This window comes from Barbus barbus (genome assembly GCF_936440315.1).
Source record: "Barbus barbus genome assembly, chromosome: 3".
NCBI classification, from domain to species: domain Eukaryota; kingdom Metazoa; phylum Chordata; class Actinopteri; order Cypriniformes; family Cyprinidae; genus Barbus; species Barbus barbus.
The window spans coordinates 36,882,840-36,909,876 of record NC_136731.1 but is presented as its reverse complement, the minus strand read 5'-3'; the positions used below and the strand labels follow the sequence as shown (position 1 = coordinate 36,909,876).

General features: G+C 37.0%; 1 protein-coding gene across 1 annotated transcript in view; it reads left to right on the top strand.

Moving 5' to 3' along the window:
• The window catches only part of LOC306849466 (inactive phospholipase C-like protein 2), a 66,522-nt gene continuing 39,485 nt past the window's right edge, over nucleotides 1-27,037 (top strand). Inside the window, exon 1 of the mRNA XM_079384507.1 lies at nucleotides 1-729. Within this exon, the coding sequence (XP_079240633.1) occupies nucleotides 424-729 (306 nt within the window). The 5' untranslated portion in view covers nucleotides 1-423. The remainder of the gene's footprint in view (nucleotides 730-27,037) is intronic.

Below are 27,037 nucleotides of genomic sequence, written 5' to 3'. Positions count from 1 at the left end.
GAGACGCTGGAGGGACAGTACTGAAGTGACAGCACGCGAACTGACAATCCCTCCATCACTGCTTACAGGGCGTCTGGCAATCAAGGGACAGAACGAGGCTAATTGGCCCTCATAACCCTGTATTATCTCGGTAGTTACGGATGCCCACCGGCAGACCACGGCGCGAGCGCCATCTGTGCGCTTTATTTTCTCCTAGTGGCGACGAGGGGTGAGAGGGTGAGAGGGAGGAGAGGGGAGTTTGAATCTCTCCGCCTGCACAATCTATTCACCTCCTCGGCTGGCAGAGAACGTGCGGTGCCTTCTCCGTTCATGGATTTTACGGTCTCACTCCGACGCACGAGACTCCGATGGCTGTTTGTCTCGCCGTGGGCTGTTAAAATCACAGGCGCACTCACTTCGATGGTGAGTTTTTTGGCGTAGCTAATGGCAGAGCGCGCGATGGCTGAGCCGCAGGCTTCTGAATCCGTGGCGGGACCCTTGTACGAGCTCGCCTCCGAGGATACCACTCCGACCCGGGACGCGGCGGCGGCGGCGGCGCTGAGCATCAGCGAAACCTACCAGACATACCTGGACGTGTCGGCGGCTGGACACCCGGGGTACGGGGCCGAGGGGGTGTACTCTAACGGACGGTACAGGGAGCACAGCAGCCCGAGGATCGGCATCCGAAACCGCGACAGCTCTGCAGAGAGGTGCACCGGCACCGGGAATCCACCTTGCGGTATTATGAAGGTGAGTGAGTGTCATCACTTTGTTATTGACTGAGGACTTCCAGAGCTCTGCAGCGATGCAAATGCCCATGCAGCCGTCCACTGCTCTGCAAACACATTATGTAGCATTGCTCTACTGTTTCTGTAGCATGTTTCGTGTGTGTTCCCCAGTTGTTTCGTGAATTGCTGGCTCAAAACCAAGTGAGATGTACTGTATACCTAGAATATTTTGGAATATCTCATGGACATCTTGTGCCCAATAAGATCTGGACCAACATTTTTTTTACAGCCAGAAATTATAATTATTAATTATCAGATAACAGAAATGCAGATTTGAGTTTTTAGTTTTTTACCATTATTTTGAGTAATAAATGATTCTTAATAAATAATTCTTAGGCTGCAGCATATAAAACATGCATTATAAATATTTCAATTAGTTTAAATTATTAATTGTGCCATTTATATTTATCAAATTTATATTTATCTAGGACTATTCTGAGTTAGCCTATATCTAAGCCTAAAATCACTTAAAAAGAATGGCTGTGAATTAAATAAGTAAGCTACTTTACTTTTGAGTACTGTTATTTCCAGTTGAGAAAAGAGTGGTTAAACAATGGACACTTTGTTAATTCCTACAACACTTATCAGTAGACCCGATATTAAAGAACCGATCATTTATTAAATCAATAAATAATAAAAACAGTATCCAACCCAATCTCATGTGAAAACAGAACTATTTTATTAGGTCGTCATTTCCTATGAATTTGTATGATGTGATGTTTGTATGGAACCGAATGTTTGTATATATGGATATACATATGCTGTTATAGAGTGATATCACATGGCTGCTTATGTGAAATTGCTCATATATATATATATATATATATATGTGTGTGTGTGTGTGTATGTATATGCCAAAATGCAGAATTATTGGGTCGATGATGTGTAAGTAGGCATCTCACCAGTTTTGTGTACATATTCATAGCCATTTAGATTAGAACTGCAACATTGTGTTTGAAGGCAGGGGTACAAATGTATATCAGTGTGACTGTTTGACCCACGTCCTGGTCACAGTCCTGGGCACAGCTATCCTTAAGCACCTCAACTTTTGGAAGGGCAGCTGTCAAGTGGTGTTTTAAGTGGAAAAGTGATTTGTTTTAGTATACAGAGTGCCTGAACTATACAATTGGCTGAATTTTAATGTTGGTACAAAAGAAAGGCTTTGGGTCAATAAATCTATACGATTGATCAGTTGACATTTGGTACCAAAGTCAACAATAGATGATGAAGTGGTTGAGTTCTCAAAGAACAACCCTGTTAGGCACTTTGATTAATTACTTATCCTGTCAGGCAAAAGATTGTTCTTAGGTCAAAGAAGAGATAGAAGGAGGAAAAAGAAAAGACTAATACAGTCAGCTCAAGATACTGTACAAAAAGTACGTCACCCCTTATGTTTTAAAGCAGGTCAGGTCGTTGTGGGTCAGCGCTGCTGTCTGAGATGAACCAGGAGCCGAACGTCAAAATTGTCATTGGGTTGATTCACATTGCTTAGCAACTGACACAAAACAGCATGCTATGCTCCCATTCCCTTACTTTATTGAATTCCTATGTGACTGTGTGGGTGTCTTGGCACCCACGAGAGGACCAGTATGACAGAGAAGCACTCAACGTGCCGACATCTGAGCACTCAAAGTATACTTGGTGTGTACGTATTTGTGGTGCTTGTGTAGAAGATTTAGCAGACTGGAAGTAAACAAGCATTCAGTATTTGCTCAAGACAACTGTTAAAGAGAATCTAAGTTTTATTATATAGGGAATCAACTTTCGTATACTTGAATATCCATTACCCAGGTGTTAGAAATCGACTAGCTGTCAGGGGCTTGGTTTGACTGTGCTGTTTTGCTCAGGAATATCACACAATTCTCTCTTTGTCAGACCTATTTCGTCCCTCATTTGCAGATGATTTTCCATCTATGATTATAGGTTGCAGAGAGTTTTTACAGGTATCATGAAATATGCTTTCGTGCAGTGTGTGATCTGTTATTGAGATGTTAAAAGTGACCGTCTACCAGCAACTCGTCCTCAGCTAAAACTCTGTTAGTTAAACGTGCTACAACAGATCCCTCACTCAAACTGCCCAGGGCCAAAGCAATCCAGAGCACAAAATCTGTCTCACTTTTCATCTTTCCTTCTCCTCACCTGTGCTCTGGGTCTGGCCTTCTTGTATTTTTAAACCCAAGGCTTTTGCTTTGATCTTACTAGTAAAATGGGATTAGGCTACTATAACCTTTAAGGGTAGTTATCTTGACTAAAGGCCTGTTCACACCAGTTACTATAGTAGCATCCACACCAGCATGCTATAGCTTATTGTTCTATTTTGTGCTGCCGTTTTGTCATCTCATTCATTCATTAGCTGGAAAAAATGATTGATAGTGATTCCAACAATATCATTCTTCTGTGTTGTTACTGTTATAGTTGTGATGAACTTCCCTAGGGGTATGCGATATACCGGCAGACACAGTTAACCGCTAGAAATTTGTCAACCGATAGAGATTTTGGACTATTGTCTCTATTGCAGTTACATGCTCATGCTCTGTGCTATATGGTCACGAAAATTGTTACAGTTTACATGCGTTTTAAAGAATTTCTGTTTAAAAACAAGTGATTTTAAACACAATCAGCAGCGAAAGAGAATTCATTTTGCGAAGACGGTGCTCATAGGAGGAGCTACTGGGAGTACTGAACTGAGTTATTTTTGCCCCTTTATAGGCTTTGAACGGTCAAAATGCCTGTTTTTGCAAGTATCCTCATAAACACAGTAATTCAGGTCTTAAGTGAAAGCAAACAGCTGAGAAAGAAAACACATGTGTAACAGTATATTGGATCCGGGCAGCTCTTAAAGTGACAGCAGTCTAATATTCCTGCTGTCTGTCATTAATGTTAATCAAACAACAAGAGAGAGAAAATATCTCGCTGCTCTTGACTAACTCACTTTTGTAACTTTAATAAGAAGAAATATATATTTAATTTCCACAGTAAAGAATATGCAGTGTTTTACAGTATACATTTGAGTACTTTATACAATGTAGCATTTCTCATTTATTTGTTCTACTGTAGCTTTTTTGTCCTATTGCTTGTAATTAGTTTCTTATTCTTATTTAATCACTGACTGTTCACATGTCATCAGGGAGCTTGAATTTGTTTGTTTGTTTGTTTTTTTATTTAGGCTAGCATTAGTTTTTTTTGTGATATTGACACTGGTGAAGAGAATTATGAAAGTTCTATGGTATCAGAAATCAAGAACAATAATAAATAAATTCATAGTTAGCGTCCTTGGTGTGAACAGGACTGTTGAGGTTGATCAGGAGGGTGATAGATGCATCACCCCTCAAGAATAATGATTAACGGCTATAAATCTCTAAGGCGTCAGTCACAAATGCTTGATGCTTCTGCTCATAAAACCTGTATTCATGACATTTCTGTTGGTAATCAATTTACCGTGTTGCTTATGAGTTTATATCGACACCCAGAGAATAGCGGTGGGTGATTTCAATACTACACAGCAAAAGGGAGAAAGTGAAAGGGAAAGGGTTGTTGTGCGTTTGGTTGAGTGAACACAGGAGCATTTAATCAAATCAGATGCTGTTAAACCGAGCAAATGTCATTGACAAATGGAAAAATATCTAGACTCGGTAGCAACGTGCACGCCTCTGCATATTAGGAAACAACAGGTGAAGTCAGGCCATGGCGTACTAACAAATGTGACATTTTCTGATTATGTTATTATAAATCGCACACCTAGTGTATATGTAACTGAGTTGTGTCGAGCAGGCATTAATTATGACATTGATAAGTGACTGGCTCATTACTGTATAACAGCTTTAGGCTGTAGTTTAGTTTGTTGACATGTGCTAATGTCCTGTACATTCACTTCTTATAGGTAGGAAAATCACAAATGTTTCTAATGTCGCAATTGTGTCAGCAATGAGAATAAATGGAGATCTTTGCTGGCATCTCATGTTTCCAGATTTTTGTCTTCAGAAAATGTTCCCTCATAATTTCACAAGTGTCTACTCTAGAGTTCGAGAAAAGATCTTAAAAATGCAACACACTCGCCAAGATACAGAAGTCTCAATCTCAGATCATATCATATCATATAAATTCTCATCACATTTTTCCAGTATTTTATTTGTTTATCACAAATTTATTGTGTGCTTCAGTGTTAGTTAAGTATTATTTAAACATTATATTTTATTAACATCTTGAATTAGCTTTAATTTAATATTTTGTATAATTTTTTTCTATTTGGGTTTGATTTATTTTTTAATTCTGGTTTAGTTTTAATTCATTTTTTTTCAGTAATTTTAGTGCTTCAATGTATTTCAGTTAGTTACCAAGGCAGTGTTTCAAAATTTTTATTTAGGTTAAGTTTTAGGTTTTTAGGTTTGAATGTTTTTGTTATTTCAGCTTTATTTCAATTAATGTTAATTAATGTTTTAATAGTTTTTTTTTTTTTTTGAGGTGTGTTTGGTATAATTATGCATTCATTCTTTTGTTTTTCCATTTACACTTTTGACAAAATTCCAGTTATGAGAATAAATGCACTGCTGGTATAAACAGTCCACTCAAATCCATGCTGCATCGTTGATTTTCTTCAGTGTGGTAATGGATTTGGGCCATAGACAGCTCTCCTTTTGGTCTCATCTGGGGAGAAAGGCTCAGGGTGGCCGTCTGGAGGTTTGGAGATTAGAATGGCTGGAGGAATATGTGCATTGGAGAAATCGCCCTCGGCTGAATCTGATGTGAGTTTGCTGAGGTGGTCAGTGGGGCCACACTACGTGTGAGACAGCATCTGATAATGCTGCCTCATGGAGGCTTCCACTAAGCTAATTTGTGCAGAGTACCACCTTGTCTGCTCTGGGTATAATGGGTTTTGACTTCAGCGTTGTTACGCTGTCTCTGTTCATGTTCATTGTAGGTAAAGAGTCCATATGAAAGTGACATTTGGAAGACACGCATAGATGCCGAATAAGAGTACGCTGGGAATCTGGGTCACTGGTCTCTAGAGTTCACACATACGCTTTAGTGGAGACATCAAATGCACTCAGGCTTTCTGCGAGTGTGTGAAGCTTCATCTAGTCATGGATTTCCATGATCAAACATATTTGATGTTTGAGGGATCTTTATATTAGTCTCTATTAGTTATCTTTATCAGCGTGCAGGCGTTATCAGGTTTTAAGTCTGTGTTAAGGATACAGTATGTGTGTCTCAGTGGTTGTCCACAATTACATTTTGCTGTCACCAGGCCCCCAAAAGTTGCCAGAGGGACATGTTCACTTGTCAGTGTTACATAATACCTGAACCTTGGACAGCAGCAGAGCCCTGTCAGTGTGTATGTATGCATAATTGGGTGTGGGTATGTGTGTGTGCATGAATATGTGTATATAAAAAGGCAACTGACATACAGTGTACATACAGTGAATTTTCTCATTCTTTTCAAATTATTATACATGCTGAATCTTTGACCTCATAGAGAGACTACATGGAATATACTTATACTTCAAATTAAAAAAATTCTAACTTATAAAATATTTTTGTATGCGCACTACCATTCAAAAGTTTTGCCTCTATAAGATTTAAAAAAAAAAAAATAATACTTTTTATTTGACAAAGACTCATTTAATTGTTCAAAAGTGAGAGTAAAGAATTTTAAAACGTTACAAAATATTTCTATTTCAAATAAATGCTGTTTCTTTTGAACATTCTTTTCGTGGTTCTATTTCATGGTTTACACAAAAATATTATGCAGCACTACATTGATAATAATAAAATGATTCTTGAGCAACAGATCAGCCTATTAGAATGATTTCTGAAGCATCATGTGATGTTGAGTAATGGCTGCTAAAATTCAGCTTTGCCATCACAGGAATAAATTACATTTTAAAATATATTGTAATAGAAAACAGTTATTTTAAATTCTAATAGTATTTCACAATATTACTGTTTTCACTGAATTTTAATCAAATAAATGCAGCGTTTGTGAGCATAATTTTTCAAAAACATGAAAAATCCTACATTCCACACATTTATATTTAAAATTTATATGTAAAATCTCATGATACGGTTGATCTTCATTGTGCATCAAATGTCCAGTCACTGTTTAATATTCTGTTTTCACATGTTTCTCTTTTATGTATCATCAGCATGCCAGTTTTTGTTTTTTGAAAGAGAGAGACAGACAAAGTGCATCTGTGAGTCTGTTGTTCATGGTGCGAAATCTGGGCATACTTTCTCTCCCTTTTCCCAGAAATGACCTCATGTGTACCAGATTGTGGCTGGGACCCTTGTTTCTTTCTCTCCTTCTCCTCTCACCTCCCCCCACGAAGTGTGTTTCCCCTCACCCCCTCTCAGGAAGCGGCTCTGTCATCCAAAAGCTATACATTCAGTCTAGTATCCCAGAGTCCAGTGAGGCTGTGATGAAACTGGATACGAATCTAGCTGGAGCAAGAGCGTGAGATAGCCTTCCAATAACACTGTTTTTCTCACTCATAATGCTTTTGCATCTGGTGAGTGTTAGATGTTGTTCTGTAGAACTAGCATCATGCCAAAACAAAGCCACATCCCAGCTTACAAAACCAGACTTAAATCAGCCTAAAGTGGCTTTGGTGGTCTAGCCAGTCTCATAGTCTCAGCTATCCAAGCTGCTGATCCACACTGAAACCATCAAACCAGACCAGCGATAACCGATTTCATGTTATGCCCGATATTAAATTAAACACTATTTTTGTCTAGATACATTAAAAATAAAGCTAAAATCAGTCATTTTAAATGCTACAAGTGAATTTAGACAAACACATGCATTATAGCATACAAGCAATCTTTAGTATATATTCAGGATACGATGATTTAAAGGGATAGTTTACCCAAAAATGAAAATTTTGTTATTAATTACTCACCCTCATGTTGTTTCAAATCTGTAAGATCCTCGTTTATTTTCAGCTTTCAGACCCTCCATAGACAGCGATGCAACTGACACGTTCAAGGCCCAGAAACATAGTAAGGACACTTTGTTTATACATGTCAAAGACTGACACGGAAGAGAAGAAATTGTTGAATACAGTCGTTATTTTTTTTATTTTTTTTTGCGCATTAAATGTATTCATGTAGCTTCATAAAATGAAGGTTGAACCACTGATGTCACATTAACTATTTTATCGATGTCCTTACTACCTTTCTTGGCCTTGAAAGTAGTAGTTCCCTTGCTGTCTATGGAGGGACAGAAAGCTCTTGGATTTCATCAAAAAAAAAAATGTGTTTAAAAAATTTTGAATAAAATGTGAATAAAAAAGGTCTTACTGGTTTGGAATGACATGAGGGTGAGTAATTAATGACAGAATTTAAATTTTTTTGGTGAACTATCCCTTTAAGACAGTATACAAGAAATTGTTCTAATCTTGTGTATGACAGTATGGATAGCATGCAAAGTAATACAGTATGCAGCTGTGGTTTTGAATTTAGTTAAGGTGGTCTTGAAGTTCTTGTAGAGTAATTTAGTCCTAATTTGAAGCTGCTCAGGAGGTTCATTTAACAGCATGAGCACGTAGAGCTATTTTACACCCCGTCCTGCATGCTTTCTTTCTGTTCTCATCTGTGTTCCCATCTTTGTTTCTTAGGAAGGCAGGTAGATCTCTGCCTTCTGTGAGATATCTGCTCTCTCTGGTGTAAACCGATCATTGTGCGCTTATTTCATGCATACACGACTGAAAGGTAATTCAAGAAACCCGTTTTTCCCTCTTTCTAAGCCTGTCCTCTTTTTGCCTGCCCCTCCTGGCAGCAGGTAAGGCAGCTGGCTGCAGGCCCAGTTTGTGGCACTTTTTCATGGACTCTTATCCTCTGTGTGAAGCTCAGTATATCACATGCTACAAATTACAACAGTGACTTCATTGAAAAGGCAGGGACTGTTTACATCTATTGTAAGTCTATTGGACTGACCACACATCTGTCATCTCCTCAACCAGCTGACTGGGCTCATAAAGACTGGGTTTCACATAGACAGAGACAGTGGGATTTCATCACTGTTGGCTGACAAATGCATTCCAGTCATGAAGATTCAGGTCAGTCAATATAGAGCAGCGCATTAGATTATCAAAAATAGATGAAACTGATTAGTTCAGCAAACTGTCTCTTAAAAAAAAGACCATTGTCTATGTTGTAAGTGTAGTTATAGGGTTGTTTTTTCAATAAGAGAATCTCAGTACAAAATTCAGTGAATCATTAACCATACGTCTCATACATGCATGCATAATTATGTCCATCCATCAAGTTTTGCGAGCAGAAAGTCAGGTGTCAGTAAATAGTGAGAGAACATGATGCCAGACAGAGAGTCCCTTGAAAGGGAGCAAATTTATCCTCTTTCATTAAAGCCCTGCTAATGTTCCATCTGATTGGTTTGTTTACTTTGACTGCTCAGTGCATCTGCATTTTGTCTCATTTCGTCCCCGTCATTCTGTCACATGATGAAGTCTTGCCTGGATGAGGAGTGCATGAGGCATGGAGGAAGTTGGCTGGCTTTCAAAAAGAAAAAAAAACAGGAAATGAGAGTAGTTATCAGCACATTGCAGGTCATATTTCAGCACTGTATGTGTTTGTGGTTGTCACATGCATGGGAAATCAATGTATCTTGTAGAGCTATGTTTTATTTATGTCTTCATTTAAATTGTAGATGGTTCTTGAAAACCACATCACTGCTTAACAGAAACATTAAAGCAATAGTTCACCACAAAGTGGATTTACTACCCCTCATGTTCTTGTAAGTTATATTATTTTCTAAATATTTAAAGAGGGATCTGGACCGTGATTAAAATGGTTGAAAAATACAACAAAAATAAACTTTTCTGCAATATTTTTTGCTGTTGATGATTTCAAGAGGTGCTGTTAATTACATATTGGTTTGATGCATGTCAGTGCTTCCTTATTGTGTGAACACAACTCGAGCCACTATATATGATTTGAAAAACTGCGTCAGTCAGAAAGATTTACAAAACAAATCTCAAAAGTCGTTTGTAAATTCAGCAAATTGCTCAGAGCTGTCGCTTAGTTCACAACTGACTCCCTTTCTGAACCGCAAGTCATTTTTTAGTTATGTCCGTTTCAAAATGAATCACTGTGTGTGACAACTAAAGGATTTTGGCTCCTTAATATTTGATGTTCTGAGTCAATTGCTCTGTAGTCATTTTTTAAGCCTGAATCCACGATTAAAGGCATAGTTCCCCCAAAAATGGAAACTCTGTCATTTACTCATGTTCTTGGAAGTCATATTACTGCAGAAAAATTAAAGCAGGGATCTAGACTGTGAATAAAATTGATGCAAATGCAAAACTGAATAAAAAAATAAAACATTGCAACAAAAATGCATTATTTTCTTGCTATGTGTGATCCTGTAAGGTGGCATTAATGTTTAGAGTACATGCCAGTGTTCTCCAATTGCATGAACACAGCAGGTGTCTGATTTGAACAAATTAATGTAATGAACTGGTTCTTTTTAAGAAGTCAGTCAGAAAGATTCACAAAACTCGCTTTTGAGTTAGCGCTTTGAATCGGACTGACTGAGTCCGTGAACTGCTCAGCCTCAGAATCAGAAAGATTCACAAAACAGCCTCAAACTTGCTCATGTCTGGTTCAATGTGAATCGCAGCAATTGGCAACTAAAGGCATTTGGCTCCTAAATTTTTCACATTCAGAGCCAATTACTCACTACTAGTCATTTTTTTAGTATGGAACCCTGATTAAAGGGATAGTTCACCCAAAAATGAAAGCTGTCATCCAAACTCGTATGACTGCGTTCTGAGGAACAAATAAAATATTTAGCTGACAGTCTTAACTTGCATGGATCTATAGTTATTTACCCTTAACTAATTACCCAACATGCATACACTCATGTGGCTGAATTCTGACTGCAGTCAGATCAGTAGCTGCAGGGTGAGTTTGTCTAGCTGTGCTAGACTCTTAGCTCCGCACCCTAAAGACACTTGTTCTCACAGGGTAGAGTAAAGAACAGCGGGAACACTCAAACTCTCTTTAAAAGTCCCGAAGACACAATCTTGACAGTACGCCAACCCTCTCAGCCAGGCGTCTGGCTCAGATTCAGACAGTGAGAGCAGCTAGTGAATGAGGTTGTGATGGGAAGACTGATCTCAGAACAGGTTTTTAATGTGAGTTGTCATGACTAAGGTTAGGTCAGGATGATCAATCACAGTCTACCAACTTGACAACCTCAACATGAGTTCCCTGTTTATGTATGTGCTATTATATGTTGTAGCTGGCACTGTGCTCTAGAGAGCACTGCATGTTCCCACGTTAGTAATAAAGCACTGTGTGTGTCTGTGGGCCTTATATACTACAGTAGACATCAAGATTTGTATGTTTTATTACGTGTGGTTTTATTAGTAATAAATTTGCCCTGTCCTCCCTGTGTTTGCAGGCTGTGTGATGAACTATTGTACTCGGTTGTTCTGCTGTTATTTACATGTTTCCCAAAACAGTCCAGTCTAGTTTTGCTCTGTTTTTTTAACTAAAAAAGACATCCGCCAGAGCAGTAAACAACTACTGAGATTAGAAAAACACCTGAAGGTGGTTCAAACTTCAAAAAACCTCGAAACAAGGCAGCATGCAACCAAGAGACGAGCAAAAACACATAAATCTAAGCAGGAGCATGGAAATATTTAAAAATTCAAAATATTGAAGTTTTATGAGAAAAAAAAGATTGACAGTGCAACAGATATTTACTCAGGGATGCATTACAATCCTGAAAGAAGAGTATCACGGTTTACACAAAAATATTAAGCAGCACAGCCGTTTCTAACATTGATAATAACAAGAAATGCTTCTTGACCAGCAAATCAGCATATTAGAATGATTTCTGAAGGATCGTGTGACACTGAAGACATCTTGCTTGGCATCACAGGAATAAATTAAATTTTAAAATATATTGAAAAGTATAGTTAAATAGAAATCAGTTGTTAAAAATTAAGATTTTTGAAAGCTGAATAAATAATCTTTCCATTGATGTAGATTTGTTAGGATAGGACAATATTTGGCCAAGATACAACTATTTGAAAATCTGGAATCAGAGCGTGCAAAGAAAAGGCCTTTAAAGTTGTCCAAATGAAGCTCTTGGCAATGCATATTACTAATCAAAAATTAAGTTTTGATATATTTACGGTATGAAATTTACCAAATATCTTCATGGAACATGATCTTTACTTAATGTCCTAATGATTTCTGGCATAAAAGAAAAATCAATCATTTTTACCCATACAATGTTGTTTTGGCTATTGCTACAAATATAGCCGTGCTACTTATGACTGGTTTTAGGGGTCCAGGGTCACATATATAATCTGTCTCTCTCTCTCAGTTGGATACTATTATTGTGAGCTGATGCCTTCTAGCAACCAACAACGCCAAGACTTGATGACCGCCAATTTGCTTGATCGCTAGAAAAAATCTTGCTAAATAATGCCTTTAACACCTTATAAAGCCTGTCAGCTTTCCCTTTGGTTGTTTGCTTTACAGTGCATGAGTTTTAAATGAGTCTTTGGTATTATAATGGCCTGTAGATAAGCATGGTGCTAACTCTGTCCTGGCTTTCTCTCTACTCAAGGTGCCAGTACTGCTGGTACACAGATGGCTTCGATACGATGGCAACTAGTGCCATGAAAGTGGAGGAGGCGTATACGGTGTGTGTTTGTGTGCATGCTGACATGCTGTGTGCGTATGTGTGTAGGATTTGGTCATGTGCAAATGGAAATAGCATCCTTGTTTTTGGCTGTCATGTTGATTCAATCTGTTGCTTAAGGTTTTTGCTGAGATCTTGTGCTGTGAGCCCTGTGTGTGTGTGTGTGTGTGTGTGGCTCTGTGTATGTGTGGCTCTGTGTGTGTGTGTCTTTCTCCAGCAGTGCGGTGCTATTATTCTGTATAGAATTAATAATAATAATAATTTGTTACATTTATATAGCGCTTTTCTGGGTACTCAAAACGCTTTACATAGATGGGGGGGAATCTCCTCAACCACCACCAATGTGCTGCATCCACCTGGATGATGCGACGGCAGCCATATTGCACCAGAACGCCCACCACACACCAGCTTATTGGTGGAGAGGAGACAGAGTGATGAAGCCAATCAGTGTATGGGGATGATTAGGAGGCCATGATGGTCAGAGGCCAATGGAGAAATTTGGCCAGGATGCCAGGGTTACACCCCTACTCATTTTCGAAGGACATCCTGGGATTTTTAATGACCACAGAGAGTCAGGACTTCGGTTTAACGTCTCATCCGAAGGACGGTGCTTTTTACAGTATAGTGTCCCCGTCACTACACTGGGGCATTAGGACCCACACAGACTGCAGGGTGAGAACCCCCTGCTGGCCTCACTAACACCTCTTCCAACAGCAACTTAGTTTTCCCAGGAGGTCTCCCATCCAGGTACTGACCAGGCTCAACCCTGCTTAGCTTCAGTGGGCAATCAGTCTTGGGCTGCAGGGTGATATGGCTGCTGCATATTGGAATCTGGAGGTAAACTATGCCAGTACTGATCTCTAGAGAGTTCCTAAAAATTCTCTGAGAGACCCTCCACAGTCCACTACTTGAGGGGCAGGATACTATAAGCAGATCAGCTGCAGGTTTATGGAATGCTCCTCGTGCTGACAGTGCAGAGCTCTGTGCTTCCAGTTGGCTTTTGGTGCTGTTCGTAGTTAAATTATTCAGATTACAGCTCACATGAAGTTGTTTCAGAATACTTTCTTTTAAAGCTGATGTGCGTGAAGTCGTTTTGTATGAATTTTATGTAAGAATGCACTGATTTCGCTCATATGGATCATTGACAAATGGGATATATTTAAATTTATATATATTTTGTCTGAATAAATAAATAATAAAACACTGAAAGCTAAAAGCAGTCATTTTAAGAGCTACAAATACATTTAAGAATCATAACATTGTACAGAATGAAAAATCAATATTCATTTTGATATTTGCTAAAGATTACATTTGACAGTGTAATTTATTAATGGGTTTAAAGATTAACTTCAAAGTAGCGTTAGATGATCTAAATGTAACTTGTCAAACATGAAACCTTTTTATGTTAAATGTTAAAAAGTATGTATTAAAAAGTAGCATTTCTTATTCCTTATATACAGTATTTGTGCTGTTGAGAGGTTCAATTCAACTAAATCCCCAGAACCACTGGCCACATATAGGCCTAAACTTGGAGGATGAGGGGGCAGTGACTGGTCACCATTCCATCAGTGCTTTTATTTACATTTGCAAAACATATTGACCTCAGTGACACATCCTGCCACTGAGAGACTAAGCATGTGCTGTCAAGTTTATGCATGAATGTCTCTCTGTCTCTCTCTTTCTGTCCTCCACAGTGTAATGTTGATAAGCGTAGGCGATTCTAGACCTACAGTATTTAGAGTTTGGATATCTTAGTAGATTTTCCAACCTTTTGACAATTTTTGACAGTTTAAAAAATATATATATTATATATTATTATTAAATAATATATTCAAGATTTAAAGTGCAAGATGTAAAATATAGTAAAAAAAAAAAAAAAAGGGCATATTTCTGCTATTGCGCTTTGGGTGTCCCAAGTTCGAATCCCAGCTCATGGACCTTACCTGATCCCGCCTTCCTCTCTCTCTCACTTCACATTCTGTCTACCAACGTCCTATCAAAAAGGCAAAACTAATTATTTAAAAAGGGGGCATTTTTGTGCAGTTTTTCACAACAGTAGAAATTATATGTAATTTTATTTATTAGCAACAATGTAATTTTTACTTTAATTTTTATGCATTATCAGGGCCGTCCTTAGCTGATGCGGGGCCCGTTGTGTGGTCTGTTCGCAATCGCGTTCTGGGGGTAGGGGCCTTCCACCTCCGTCCGTTCGCCGTGGGGCCCCCTCAAAGCTGTGACCACACCCTGTCTATTGTAATGCATGAAAAAAAATAATGGTTGAATTCACACATAAGCATCTAAACTGTAACTACTGGGACTCCTAAACATTTATCTTAACATTCTCATATGGAACGATTGTGAAATAAGTCAAATTACATTCTTAATGTGATGGGTGAAAAAATAACTAATTTTAAAATCTTTACAAATTTGCTTATTTGTGACTATTGACAAAATCATTCTCGGTCCTACTGTACATCTTTCATCTTCACCCCTCCTCTGCAAACATCTGTGTTTAATTCAGCTGTCAGCACCCAAATCTGTGATCGCCTCAGCCCCATTAAAAATCAGCAATTGTGTTGCATTGACTCACGTCAATGGTTGCAAAATGTTGCACAGATTGAGTGGATAGCATGCGGTGGGCCTTGGGCTGGAACAAGTTTTCACTATTTTTAGATTAGAAATGAACAAAAAAATTACATTTGGTTTGTAAATCCATGTCTGTACTCCAGTCCCAGATTGATCCATAACCACGTTTTATTGAAAGGCTGAAATCCTACAATTGCATTGAGATACACTACAAAAAAAAAGTAATTTCTTTACTGTCACTTTGATCAATGTAATGCATCTTTGCTGAATAAAAATATTTATAATGTTGCAAAAGATTTCTATTTCTAGCAAATTCTGTTCTTTCGATATTTGTATTAATCAAATAATCCTTAAAAATATATATTTCAAGATATCCGCAATAATATTAAGCAACACAACTGTTTTTAAGAAAGATAATAATCCAAATCATCACATTAGAATGATCTCTGAAGGATCATGTGACACTGAAGACTGAAATAATGATTGCTGAAAATTCATCTTTGCCATCACTGGAATAAATTACATTTTAAAATATATTCCAATAGAGAAGTTATTTTAAATTGTAATTATATTTCACAATATATAACTGTTTTTATTGTAGTTCAAATAAATGCAGCCCTTGCGAGTTTTCTAGAGCTTTTCTAGAGTGAAATTGGAGCAAGGTGACTGGACAATTCACCTGTCACTCAAATGTCCCCTCCCACACAGAAGTAATATTTTAATCCATGATGAAATAATATTGTAGGTCACAGAAACTGTAGATGAAAGACAAATGTTAATTTTAAAGGGGGAAAAAATGAAGCAAGAGGAAGTACAGTGCACGATTGAATAGATTATTGCAGCTGGCCTTTTCTGCCTTTAATTTCTGAGTAGAAGAGTTTGTTGTACTGTTTTTTTTCTCTTTTGTTGCATGAGTCACAACAGCCTCACCTCCCCTGCTCCCCATCAGCCTTCTCAATGTGTGTGTGTGCAGGATGTTATCCTGGGGCATCTCAGCTGCATTCATAGCCTTTATCCCAGCATCTCTAGTGTGTGTGTGTAAGTGTGGAAAAGTTGAGAACTTGATGTATTGTTGATGAGGATGCTGACTGTTGGTGTTTGTGTGTGTGTGTGTCTGTGTTTGTTTGTTTCAGAGATGTGTTTGTTATTGTGTGATATCTCTGGGCTGAACAGTGATTCAGATCCTTGCGGAGATGCACACACACACAGCCACCCACACACACACACACACGTTTGTGGGTGTTTGTAGATGATTCTCTTAGGCAGAAGTAGCTGAGGAGCAAATAGCAAAAGATCTATGAACCCCCTCTCTCCTTGTAAAAACAGTAGGGTCCTGTAAAGACTGTAAATATTATAAGAGGAGAGAGAAAGAGATTGTGCACTGGTTATGTTTTATTTTGATCATTTCCTTGACCACAAACAATGTCATAAGCAGGCATGCATGGAATCTGCACACATAGATTTCGGTTGAGTCAAAATTCACAAATTTGTACACATCTTCATTTATTTAATATTTCAGCCAATTTACTATCTGTAAGAGTTTAGTACAACTGTGTAACACATTTTACCATGTTTACCATGCTCTCCCAGAAACTGCAAGATTGTGCCTGGTCATAAGTATTCAGACACACACAAAGCTGTAGGATAGCTCTTAGAGAGTGAGAGAGTCAACATGTGAGATGAAGAACAGACAACTGGCAGGGCTTTACTAGATTCATCCACACACACACAAACACGCACACATATTTGTTATAAATTGGCTTTTGTTTTATACAACAAGCTGTATGTGAACTGAAAAATAAAAATGAATAATGGTGACCTGTAATCAAATGTCGCCTTGCACACACACATGGGCCATGTGTTTAATCTTCTCCTTAGTTTGTATATGATGAATATTCACAAGTTTAGACAAATGTCGATTGCTCATGGAGGGAGGTGGGCTGACAGAGAGAGGAAAGGAAACAAGATGAGGAAACTGCAAAAGAGAAATCATAGGGAAAGGATGTTAAATTAGAGGATTCACATGATTAAATCAGATTAGCGAGCCATTTATCAAATATTAGCACAAATATACACATTAAACTGCATATTGCAAGAGAGTGGTTGACTGGGACAAAAATAGTAGTTTTATCATCTTTTTCCTTTCAGTGCCTGATCTGGATGACAGCTATTTAGCACAGTTCAGCATCTGCAGGAAAAATAGACATTTAAGTGTTTTAACCATACTTAACATATTTACACTACCATTTAAACGTTTGGAGTTTAAAGTCTCCAATGCTCTCAAAGGCTTCATTTGTTTAATGAAAAATACAGTAAAAAACAGTAATGTTATGAAATGTTATCAACATTAAAAATAACTGTTTTATATTTTAATATATTGTAAAATGTCATTTATTTCTGTAATGGCCATTGGGCATTACTCCAGTCTTCAGGGTCACCTGATCCTTCAGAAATCATTCTAATATGCTGATTTGAAAACATTTCTTATTATCATTGTTGAAAACCAACATTAATGTCCAAAAACATTTTGTGTAAACTGTGATATATATATATATATATATATATATATATATATGTGTTTTTTTTTTCAGGTTTCTTTGATGAGTAGAAAGTTAAAAAGAACATTTTAACGCATCCTTTTTAATTTAACAAGTTTAACAAGTTTAATGCATGCTTACTGAATAAAAGTATTGATTTTTTTTTTTTTTTTTAAACATAATGACCCAAGTGGTAGTGTATAAAACTGCTTCTTTTTGTAGCTCATTTATAAATCAAATCTAGAATCCAGAAAGTCATTTACTCTCTTTGCATGGTGTAATTTAATTCATACTTATAAAATAAGTATGAAACGCTGTATTTTTGTTCTCATATTTGCGTAGTGTGTTTCTGGCCTCATTCTTACTGAAAACTGAAATCATGTAGAGAAAAAGTCATTTCAGCTCATTAAGTTATCTAGTCTTTTAAAGGAGAAGCATTTGTATGTCTAATGTGTGTGTGTGTGTGTGTGTGTGTGTGTGTGTGTAATTGTGAGTGATTGTGAACATTAGCAGTGACATACACTGCTTTTCCACATACCATTTCCCTAGAGATTGTAGATCTATATGTCATCAGGCCTGTGAAAGCATCTCCTACCAACATATAATCTGTCCCATCAGAGTCCTTGACTCTTGGAAATGTTGTCCAGGCTGTCTAATGGCTGTCGGGCTAAATTGAATGGGTTTTCTATTGAATCTGGCCACAGCAATCCAGATGGCCCTGAGATACCCAGTAGGTTTGTGGGTAACCTCGTTTGGCTTGCCACTTCATGTAATGATTTTTCAGTGTGTTATTTTTCTTTCTTTCTTTCTTTCTTTCTTTCTTTCTTTCTTTCTTTCTTTCTTTCTTTCTTTCTTTCTTTTTCAGTTGAGATGCTTTATTTGCTATAATACGGAATATCCGCAGAACTGTCAATTGGATTTCACAGACAGTTTATTTTTGAATATAAAAATGTTGTAATTGCTCTGGCCCTTGCTTTAATTGATTTTGCTCTGTTGTTGTGCTTGTTGTTGTCGTCTGTTGCTATTGTATTAGCAGGATGTGGCAGTTGGTCGGGGTGGTATTTGTCCCGCCCCTCCTCCACTGTGAATGGACGGCTGTGAAGTGACAAAGTTGAATATTCTTCAACTCTTGGCACTGAGAAAAAAATGCAGAGTGCTAAACACTCAGTGCCTCATCACACTCCTGGCGTTATAAAAAATTCCCATTGAAAACAATTGAAAAGATATGCTAGCCTTGGGGGAAAAAAACGCTTTGGTGGACACACGGCCCAAGGGCTTGGACCACTATTAACACATCAGTCTTTTAAATTATTCATCCTTAACAAAGTATCCATGGCTTCGGTGAGGGCCAATAATAAATGTGTGGGTCACGTTTTGTCTGTGTTGTGGTGGGAACCAAATGTATTCATAAGGATAATAACAGGATGAAATCATTGTTGAGATCAGGCAATGGCAAGTTAAGTAACATACTAAATAATGCCTTAATGAAAAATAAAAATCCAGAAAAGTTTCTATAAGGGTAAGACTTGGGGATTTGCTGTAGAAAATATCAGTAGCTCAGTACAAACAGTCAATGGAAAGTCCCTACCATGATAGAAGAAAAAACATGCTTGTGTGGGTGTTTGTATTTGAGGGTGTATTTGATATGAAAGTTGTAACAGAGGAGACAGGAAATCAAATGTGTTCTAGTAAACTGTTTTGTCTTTTATCTCAGTAACTCAGCTTTTGATAACTATAGTGCAGGATAAAAACACACACACACATACACGCAGAGACATGAAGATACACACATGCACAGAGACACAGAACATGCATGCAGACATGGATATTTATGACTGATTCAAAGTCTTTGTCATTGCTGGGGATGAGGGCTTTTTATGCATTTTGAAATGTTTGTGTTCATGCAACTTTCTTAGTAGATGTCCAGAAAAGCATAAGTACTCTGAGTTTGATTCTGAGGGCAGATGAGGTCAGGATTCCTCTGCTATCCTGCTGACCCAGCACACAAGGCCAGAGAAACAGACCCATCCCCTGCCGGGCAGCTGGTTCCTGTCTGTGCTGCATTCCAGAGCCTCAGGTCTCCCCTTAAGCCACGGTCTCATTATGTGAAGAGAACATATTCCTGTCAGCAGTGGACGGTTGTGTCAGTATGACAGGTCCCTTTGGGAATTACAATCATTAGGCTCTGTTTCAGCCTTTCAGGTTTGTCTATCCAGAAGGCAAGTTTTACCAAGAGCTGTTAGGATAAAAAACATTTTGTACAAGCTGTCCTTTGTTCATTTTTAAGCTGGATAGTAGGCCAAATAATTTTCAAGAATATAAAAATATGTGCATCTTTGTATGCTTACAGACAGTGTAATGCATTTCTCATTTGACTTTCATTTTTTGCACCTCTTGCAAGTTGCAAAGCATCTGCGTGCATTTAAGGTTTTACCGTTAAACTGGCATTTTCTCTATCTGAGTCATTACTCTGCTTTAGTCGTGCTTTAGTAATCATTGTCATACTAACATGACCCAAAAAAGAAACTGGTTGGGGGTTTGGACCAAGCACACTTGGGTTTGCAAGTAATCAAATATCACTATTTTGATTCATGATTCAGGTCACCAGCTCAGCTGAACAGTTTTCAGTGAGCTTACAGTTTTTAATATATTCACTAGAACACATTTCTCAATACTTAGGTCATTTGTTTTGTCATTCTATATGTGGGGTAAATCGTGGATAATTTTTCATTGCTTTGGCACAAAATACATTCAACGACTACATCTTTCAAAATTCTTTTCTCACTCCAACACAACCACCATCAAAACTATGTACAAACTATGTATGTATATATATATATATATATATTACAAAAGAAAATGTAGTTGTAGTTGTAGTATTGGGTAGGATTAGGGATATAGAATATGATCATGCAGAATATGTACTATTAAACAGCCAATATGCTAGTAATAGGCATGCTAATAAGCAACTAGTTCATAGTAATTGGTCATAGTGTTGTTGAAAACATATACCACTACCTATGTTTTAGGTTGTTGTTTTCTGAGTGACAACGTGTGTTTATTTAGTGACAGCCTTTCCTAATGTTGAGATGCATGAAGTGTTGTAGTTTTAAAGCATTTTGTTGTAATTATTGAGAAATGTGTCCTGACATTCCTCCCTGCACACACAGTTTCAGTTGTTAGAGCAACCAGTTCATTCAATTTAATTTATTTAACCTTTAATTAATCAGGAAAGACTTCTCTGAGATGAAAAACATCTCTTTTACAGAAGTGTCCTGGCCTAGAGAGGCAGCCCAGTGTAACTTATAGGAACACAAAACCTCTACAAGCATAAAATTAAAAACATTTACATATCATTGACTCGTTCTCCAATTGTCGAATGGTAGTTTTAAAAGTTCTCAAAGACACCAAATTGTATACATTCAATTTCATTTTATTTTAATGTAGAGTTATAAAACTGTCAGTCTATGATTCTACAGCGATACTAAAATCCTAGTATCGCTGTGGGTGCTGTGTGCAGGTGAAAGCTGGTTTTGTTTCACTTAGTCCTTGTACTGAGAACAAGGGGAAAGTCTGAGGGAAGAGTCCTTGACCTTGCCATGTCAACCATGTTTTAAAAGGCATCATCATATTGCCTAGCAACAGCCTTTCCTGTACTTCCCCTGGCCACTGTTTCTGGAATAATAGAAAGTAGGCAATGCTGCTATCACTGACGCCCTGAAAGACATGTACACAAATATCTGAAAACTGTAAAATGCATGTTTGTAAAATATATACATTAAAGATATATGTATATATATTTTGTATAGAATATAAAATATATACTATACTATTTAGCACATGCTGGTTTAGTATATATTGCATTATGGCCTGGTTTCAGAGACAGGGCTTAGACTAAGCCAGGATTAGGCCATAGTTCAATTAGGACATTTAAGTAATTTTTATAAACGTGCCTTAGAAAAAAAATATTACTGGGGTACATCTTGAGACAAAACAAAAGCACTGACATGTTTTAAGATCAGTCATTGCAAGTTTCTTTCAATTGAAACAGCTTAGATTTACATTAGTCATTCGATATTTTGTGAAACATAAAGTTTATTTACCTAATTAAGCAAGTATCTTTTTTAAAGATGTTTTTTTTAAGCAAGAAGCTGGAAGCAGGGTGGATTTTATTTTTTTGTTTATTTAAATTTTTTTTGTAGCTTCAAAGTAAGCATGTCTATAAAGCCTGATAATACTGTCAAGGCAGCTTGCTATGGTTTGAGACACAGTGTCATTGTCTGACATCCTTCACTCCTCCAGCTCTAAAGCATTCTTGGCCGGCATTCATGATTAGGGTTTAACACTTTAATGAGATTGAGAGCTTCTCAGATGCAGATTTCCTGTGTCCCTTCTCTCCATGGCCTCTTTTTGTCAGGAGGTAATTTATAGCAGGACAATGAGGCCTTGACTCCGTTGAGTCTCTTTTTGTTCCTGTTTAACACCTCAAAGTCAAAAGGCTTGAAGAACTCTATTACCTAAAAAACTGACCCTGTTTACTTTCTTAATATATGTTTCTTGTCTTATTGTGCAGAATTCATTGGTCCATGTAATTTCAAATATTTATTTCTGGTTGAAAATACATTAGATTATCAAAGTAAAATGGGTTATGAATGGCGCTATATATGAAAACTTCAAGTCAAGTGTAAAGACTATATTAAGGGATCACAACAATACGCTGACTTTACTCTGGTATTATGAGCTAATCTGGCATTATGATTTAGCTCGTTAATTAGCTCAGCATTCAATTGGGAATGGCAAATGGTTAATAATCTAATTCAGTGTCAATATCAGCATGCACAATACGCAGAGAGATTACTGACTCCTGAGGTCGTGTAGTGTGGCGCTGTATAGTCATTAGATGTGTTGAGTGTGTGTGGGGTTATTTAGCTTCATTTGGCCAAGATTATTGACAAAACCTCCCGTTGGTGACACTTGGGGAGGTGCTCAATTGAAAGATATTTTTATTAAATTATTTGATTGAGATCTAGAATAGTCTGTAGTAATTAGAATTCATTTTATATAAAACCGTAGAAGGTTGCCGTCTGTTCTCACTTTGATTGCTTTGATAGATAAATGTGTGTGTGCCCTACAGTGAAAAATAAACGTTTTTGAAATACATTTATTTCATGCTAAGTATACTATAAATACATTTACATATTTATATACTTAATAAAAATACCCTGCAAAATTGTACATTTGGTATACTAAACTGCTAAAACTGGAACTATTGCAAGTATACTTCAGGTACAATTTAAATATCTTGCTTTTAAAGACCGATATTATTCAAAGATCATACAATGACCGATCTTTTAAATACCGATATTATTCAAAGATCATACAATGACCGATCTTTTAAATACCGATATTATTCAAAGATCATACAATGACCGATCTTTTAAAGACCGATATTATTCAAAGATCGTACAATGACCGATCTTTTAAAGACCGATATTATTCAAACATCATACAATGACCGATCTTTTAAAGACCGATATTATTCAAAGATCATCAGTAGTGACATTAAAGCACATTTCAGTTTTAATATTATAGTAGTATTTAGTATTATTAAAAGTCCTGTCATCTTGCAAACTGACTTCCCAAGGTATTTGGATTCTGTTTTTTTGTAGCTTGTCTTGTGGATCCAAATAAAAGAAGAAAATGTGTGTGTGTGTGTGTGGGCTTTAAAGGGATAGTTCACCCAAAAATGAAAATTTGATATTTATCTCCTTATCCCAAGGGCATCCAAGATGTAGGTGACTTTGTTTCTTCAGTAGAACACAAATGAAGATTTTTAGCTCAAACCGTTTTTTGGTTATTAAGATGGTACTTATCTGATGTGAACCAATAGAGAGCTTTAGTGTCCAATTGAACGCCGGATCTAAAGTCCTCTTACCTTATCTAACAATATAGTTTCAGGGATTCAGGCAACAGGTGGTCTGTATATTTTTTCAGATATGGTATTTTTTAGAGCAGAAACACTTTTTCTAGTTGGCTGCTAGCAGAAAACTCTAGATATAAAAAAATAATATATACTGATGAAAGCTGTTTTTCATTATTATTTGAATATGTTGGAAAATGGCAAGGCCACTGTAATATTCCCTTAATGTTATTCCAGGCACACATTCTTATTAGGACTGTTATTATTATTTTGTCATGAAATGGCTGAATTCATTGACTGTTTGTGGCCTCTGGAGGAAAATATTTAAAAGCTTTTCCGCCCAAGTCATTTTTTTTTTTTATCTTAATGTTCAAAGACTTATTATCCTCTGTCAAGTCTGCTGAGTGCACATATACACCTCTACAGCCTGCAAAAGATTGACAGAATTCAGCTATACGGCTCATATGACAGATGTGTCCTAATAGAGATAGGCAGATTGATGATTACAAATTGCTCGTGTTTGATAACAGTGATTATGCTTGACCGGGAAAGGAAGGGAAAAAAGGAAGGCATAAGAGGACGGAAGGAGGGAAAGGAAAAGGAAAGAATAGACAGGAGAAAAGGAAATGACAAAGGAAGAAAGAAAGATATAGGGTGAGTATTAAAAGGGATTCAGAGCAGCCTCACAGGGTCATACATTGATTTATCATCATTTAGTCGGAATCATTTTACTATTGCCTTGCTTCAATGTCACTTAACGTTTGGAGGACATAAGAGGGAGGGTTGTTGGAATGTTTGCAGAGCATTAGTGCAGAATTTCCTCCTGCCATTAATCAATGCTACTGTTCTACTCAAATAAGCCTCCATCAGGCCCAGTTTTTGAACATTACAGATGACAGCGGGCCCTTGGTCTCCCTATGCGTGATACGGCTGTGCATGCATCAATGACCTTGTATGGAACAGATCTTAAAAAACAAATTCTGATAGAAGACCGGTACAGTAGGGCTGAGTTTGGTAAATCTGTAGGTAATTGGGGTGACCATAAGTTCTAATTTTAGCCTAAAATTTGCATGTTTTGGTTTTTACTGATATGCTCTGCACAGTCCATTAAATGTACATGTATTTGCATTGCTTTGACCTTTCTCTGTAGATCCCACCTTTTGCATGCCAAATTTGGTCGATAATGTACATTACCTTTAGCATGTATGAAAACAGCAGGAAAACAAAGCCAAAACCCAGATATTTTAGACAATTTAGAATACCAGGCTACTCCATGTCCATGAAAAAGTGTACATTTATAACTATACTTTGTGTTACATTACCTTGGCATTAAATTACAGAAAACTGGTTAACGTTGCTGCATGAGTGTTTCTAAGACAACGGCTAAGGGAGTGATGGAAAAATTTGACATCCTTTTCTCTTCTGACAAAAAAAAAAAAAATCAATCTCTTGATGTTTGTTACTCTTTATATAATACTAAACTAAAAACACTTGGAGCAAATGGGACAACAAATATAATTGTTGTCCCAGATGTTTTGAAAAATAATAAAAAATAAAATACTTGTGAATTTTGTCTGAAGCTACAGTCTCATTATTGATATTTTACGGTGAATTAAAGTATTTATCCCGATTTTTTAAAATATTATGAAAAAATAAAATGCAAATATCAAATACTGGTGTATTTTGTATGAAGGTTCAGTCACATTATTGATATTTTACAATGAGACAATGACAAAAAGTCACCTTCAAATGAATTTGCGAGACCAACTTGAACATGAGTGAAATCTGTGTAAGGAACTCCATGGCATGGATTCCTATTTAAAAGATTGGATTTCACCCGCAAACAAGTGTTACTGCATCTTTAGAGTAAGTTTCGTGAGGTCTGATAAAAAAACAAAAGGCAGCATTTGCGTGTGGTAGTAGCCTTGGACCTGCCTGTCTAAAAATAACTATAAACCGACAGATTTTGACAGGATGAACTCTGGCAAATATATAAGCAAATATGATTATTTCTACTTTATAAAGCCGATGTGTGTGAGGGGGAGAGGGTGAGAGCAAGCACAGCTGTAGGCAGTTTTGTCTGTAGTGTAGCAAGAAGAGGTCGCACCGTGTGAAGAAAGCAAAAAAGTACATTTGTGTTTAGTGGAAGGCTGGCAGCATCTCAAAGATTTAGAACACAACACCTGCGCACAAGCACACAAAAACATCTCCCTCACTCACTCTCTGCCTGTCTCTTTCTCTCTCCCTTCTTCTAGATACTGTCTGTTTACTCTGAGGAGAAAAAGTTCAGGAATGGTATCTTAGGCTTTATTTCAGCACACACTTTTACCTTTGAAGAATACAGAGAATAACTAGCAAAAGATCATAAAGAGTTCAGTGAATTTAACCTAGCATGCTCTTGCATTAAGCCTGAGACACACTGCATGATTTTCGGCTGTCCCAGACAAAAGATTGGCATCGTGAAACAATCGTTTCTGTGATCGTGGCTCCTAATCGGGGCTCTAATGTCGTACAGTGAGAGAGGTTCAAAAACGCCCATTGTCACGGTCTTGCGACCAAAGATAGACTGCAATAATTATCTCACAGTGTCAGAAATTCAGCATGATCATCGCACAGTGTGTTTGATGCTACGACCCACGTTTACTAACCAGCCAATAAAAATGCGGCATGAAATCAATGCGACACGGCGCTAAAACATAAAACTGTGTACAGTGTGTTTTGGACTTGTTTGAACAATGTAAAAGAAATGCCATAGTACTTCAGGCAAGTATACAAATTCAGATGTGAACACAGTCCTGTTAAACATATGTAAAGCACACTATACTGCTAGCAATAAACGTCAACTGTATCTCCTCCATGATAGTATTTTACCTGAAATTTTAGAAAAATACACAGTAAAAAAATTCGGTAAAATTTACTGTAAAAACTTGCAGCTGTGGTTGCCAGAATTTTACCGTGAAAAATACAGTAGCAACATTTTAGGTTTAACTGTTTTAACTTAAAATTACATTTAAATACCGCAATTTCAATAACTGGTATATTGTTAATATACCAAACTATTGAAGTACTGAAATCTGTTTTGTACCTTTGTAATACACTGATAACCACCAAAAGCAGACGGTGATGAGAAAGTAACATAATGAACCAAAGCCCATCACAAGCAGCTTTTAAATACAAACATATATATGAAGGTGCACAGTGTCATTCACATATACACTAAACACCATCATGGTAACACACATGAAACTGAAATAATGCAATAAACATTAATTTAACAACATTAGATGTAACATACAACCCTAATGTACAAAACCGAGTTACATAGTTAACTAGAGAAACATAGTTATTTCAACAAAAAACATCAAATTTGAAATGTAACAGGGAATTCTCTGGGAATGGCAATTTATGGTTATTCACTTTAAATTATACATTCTTTTTCACTTCCAAAAATGGTATACTACTGTCAAATTACATGTACAATACAGTTATTAACCATATATAGTAGGGAAACTTACCGTTAATTATTTAACAGGTTTTTACTGTAGAAATTTTA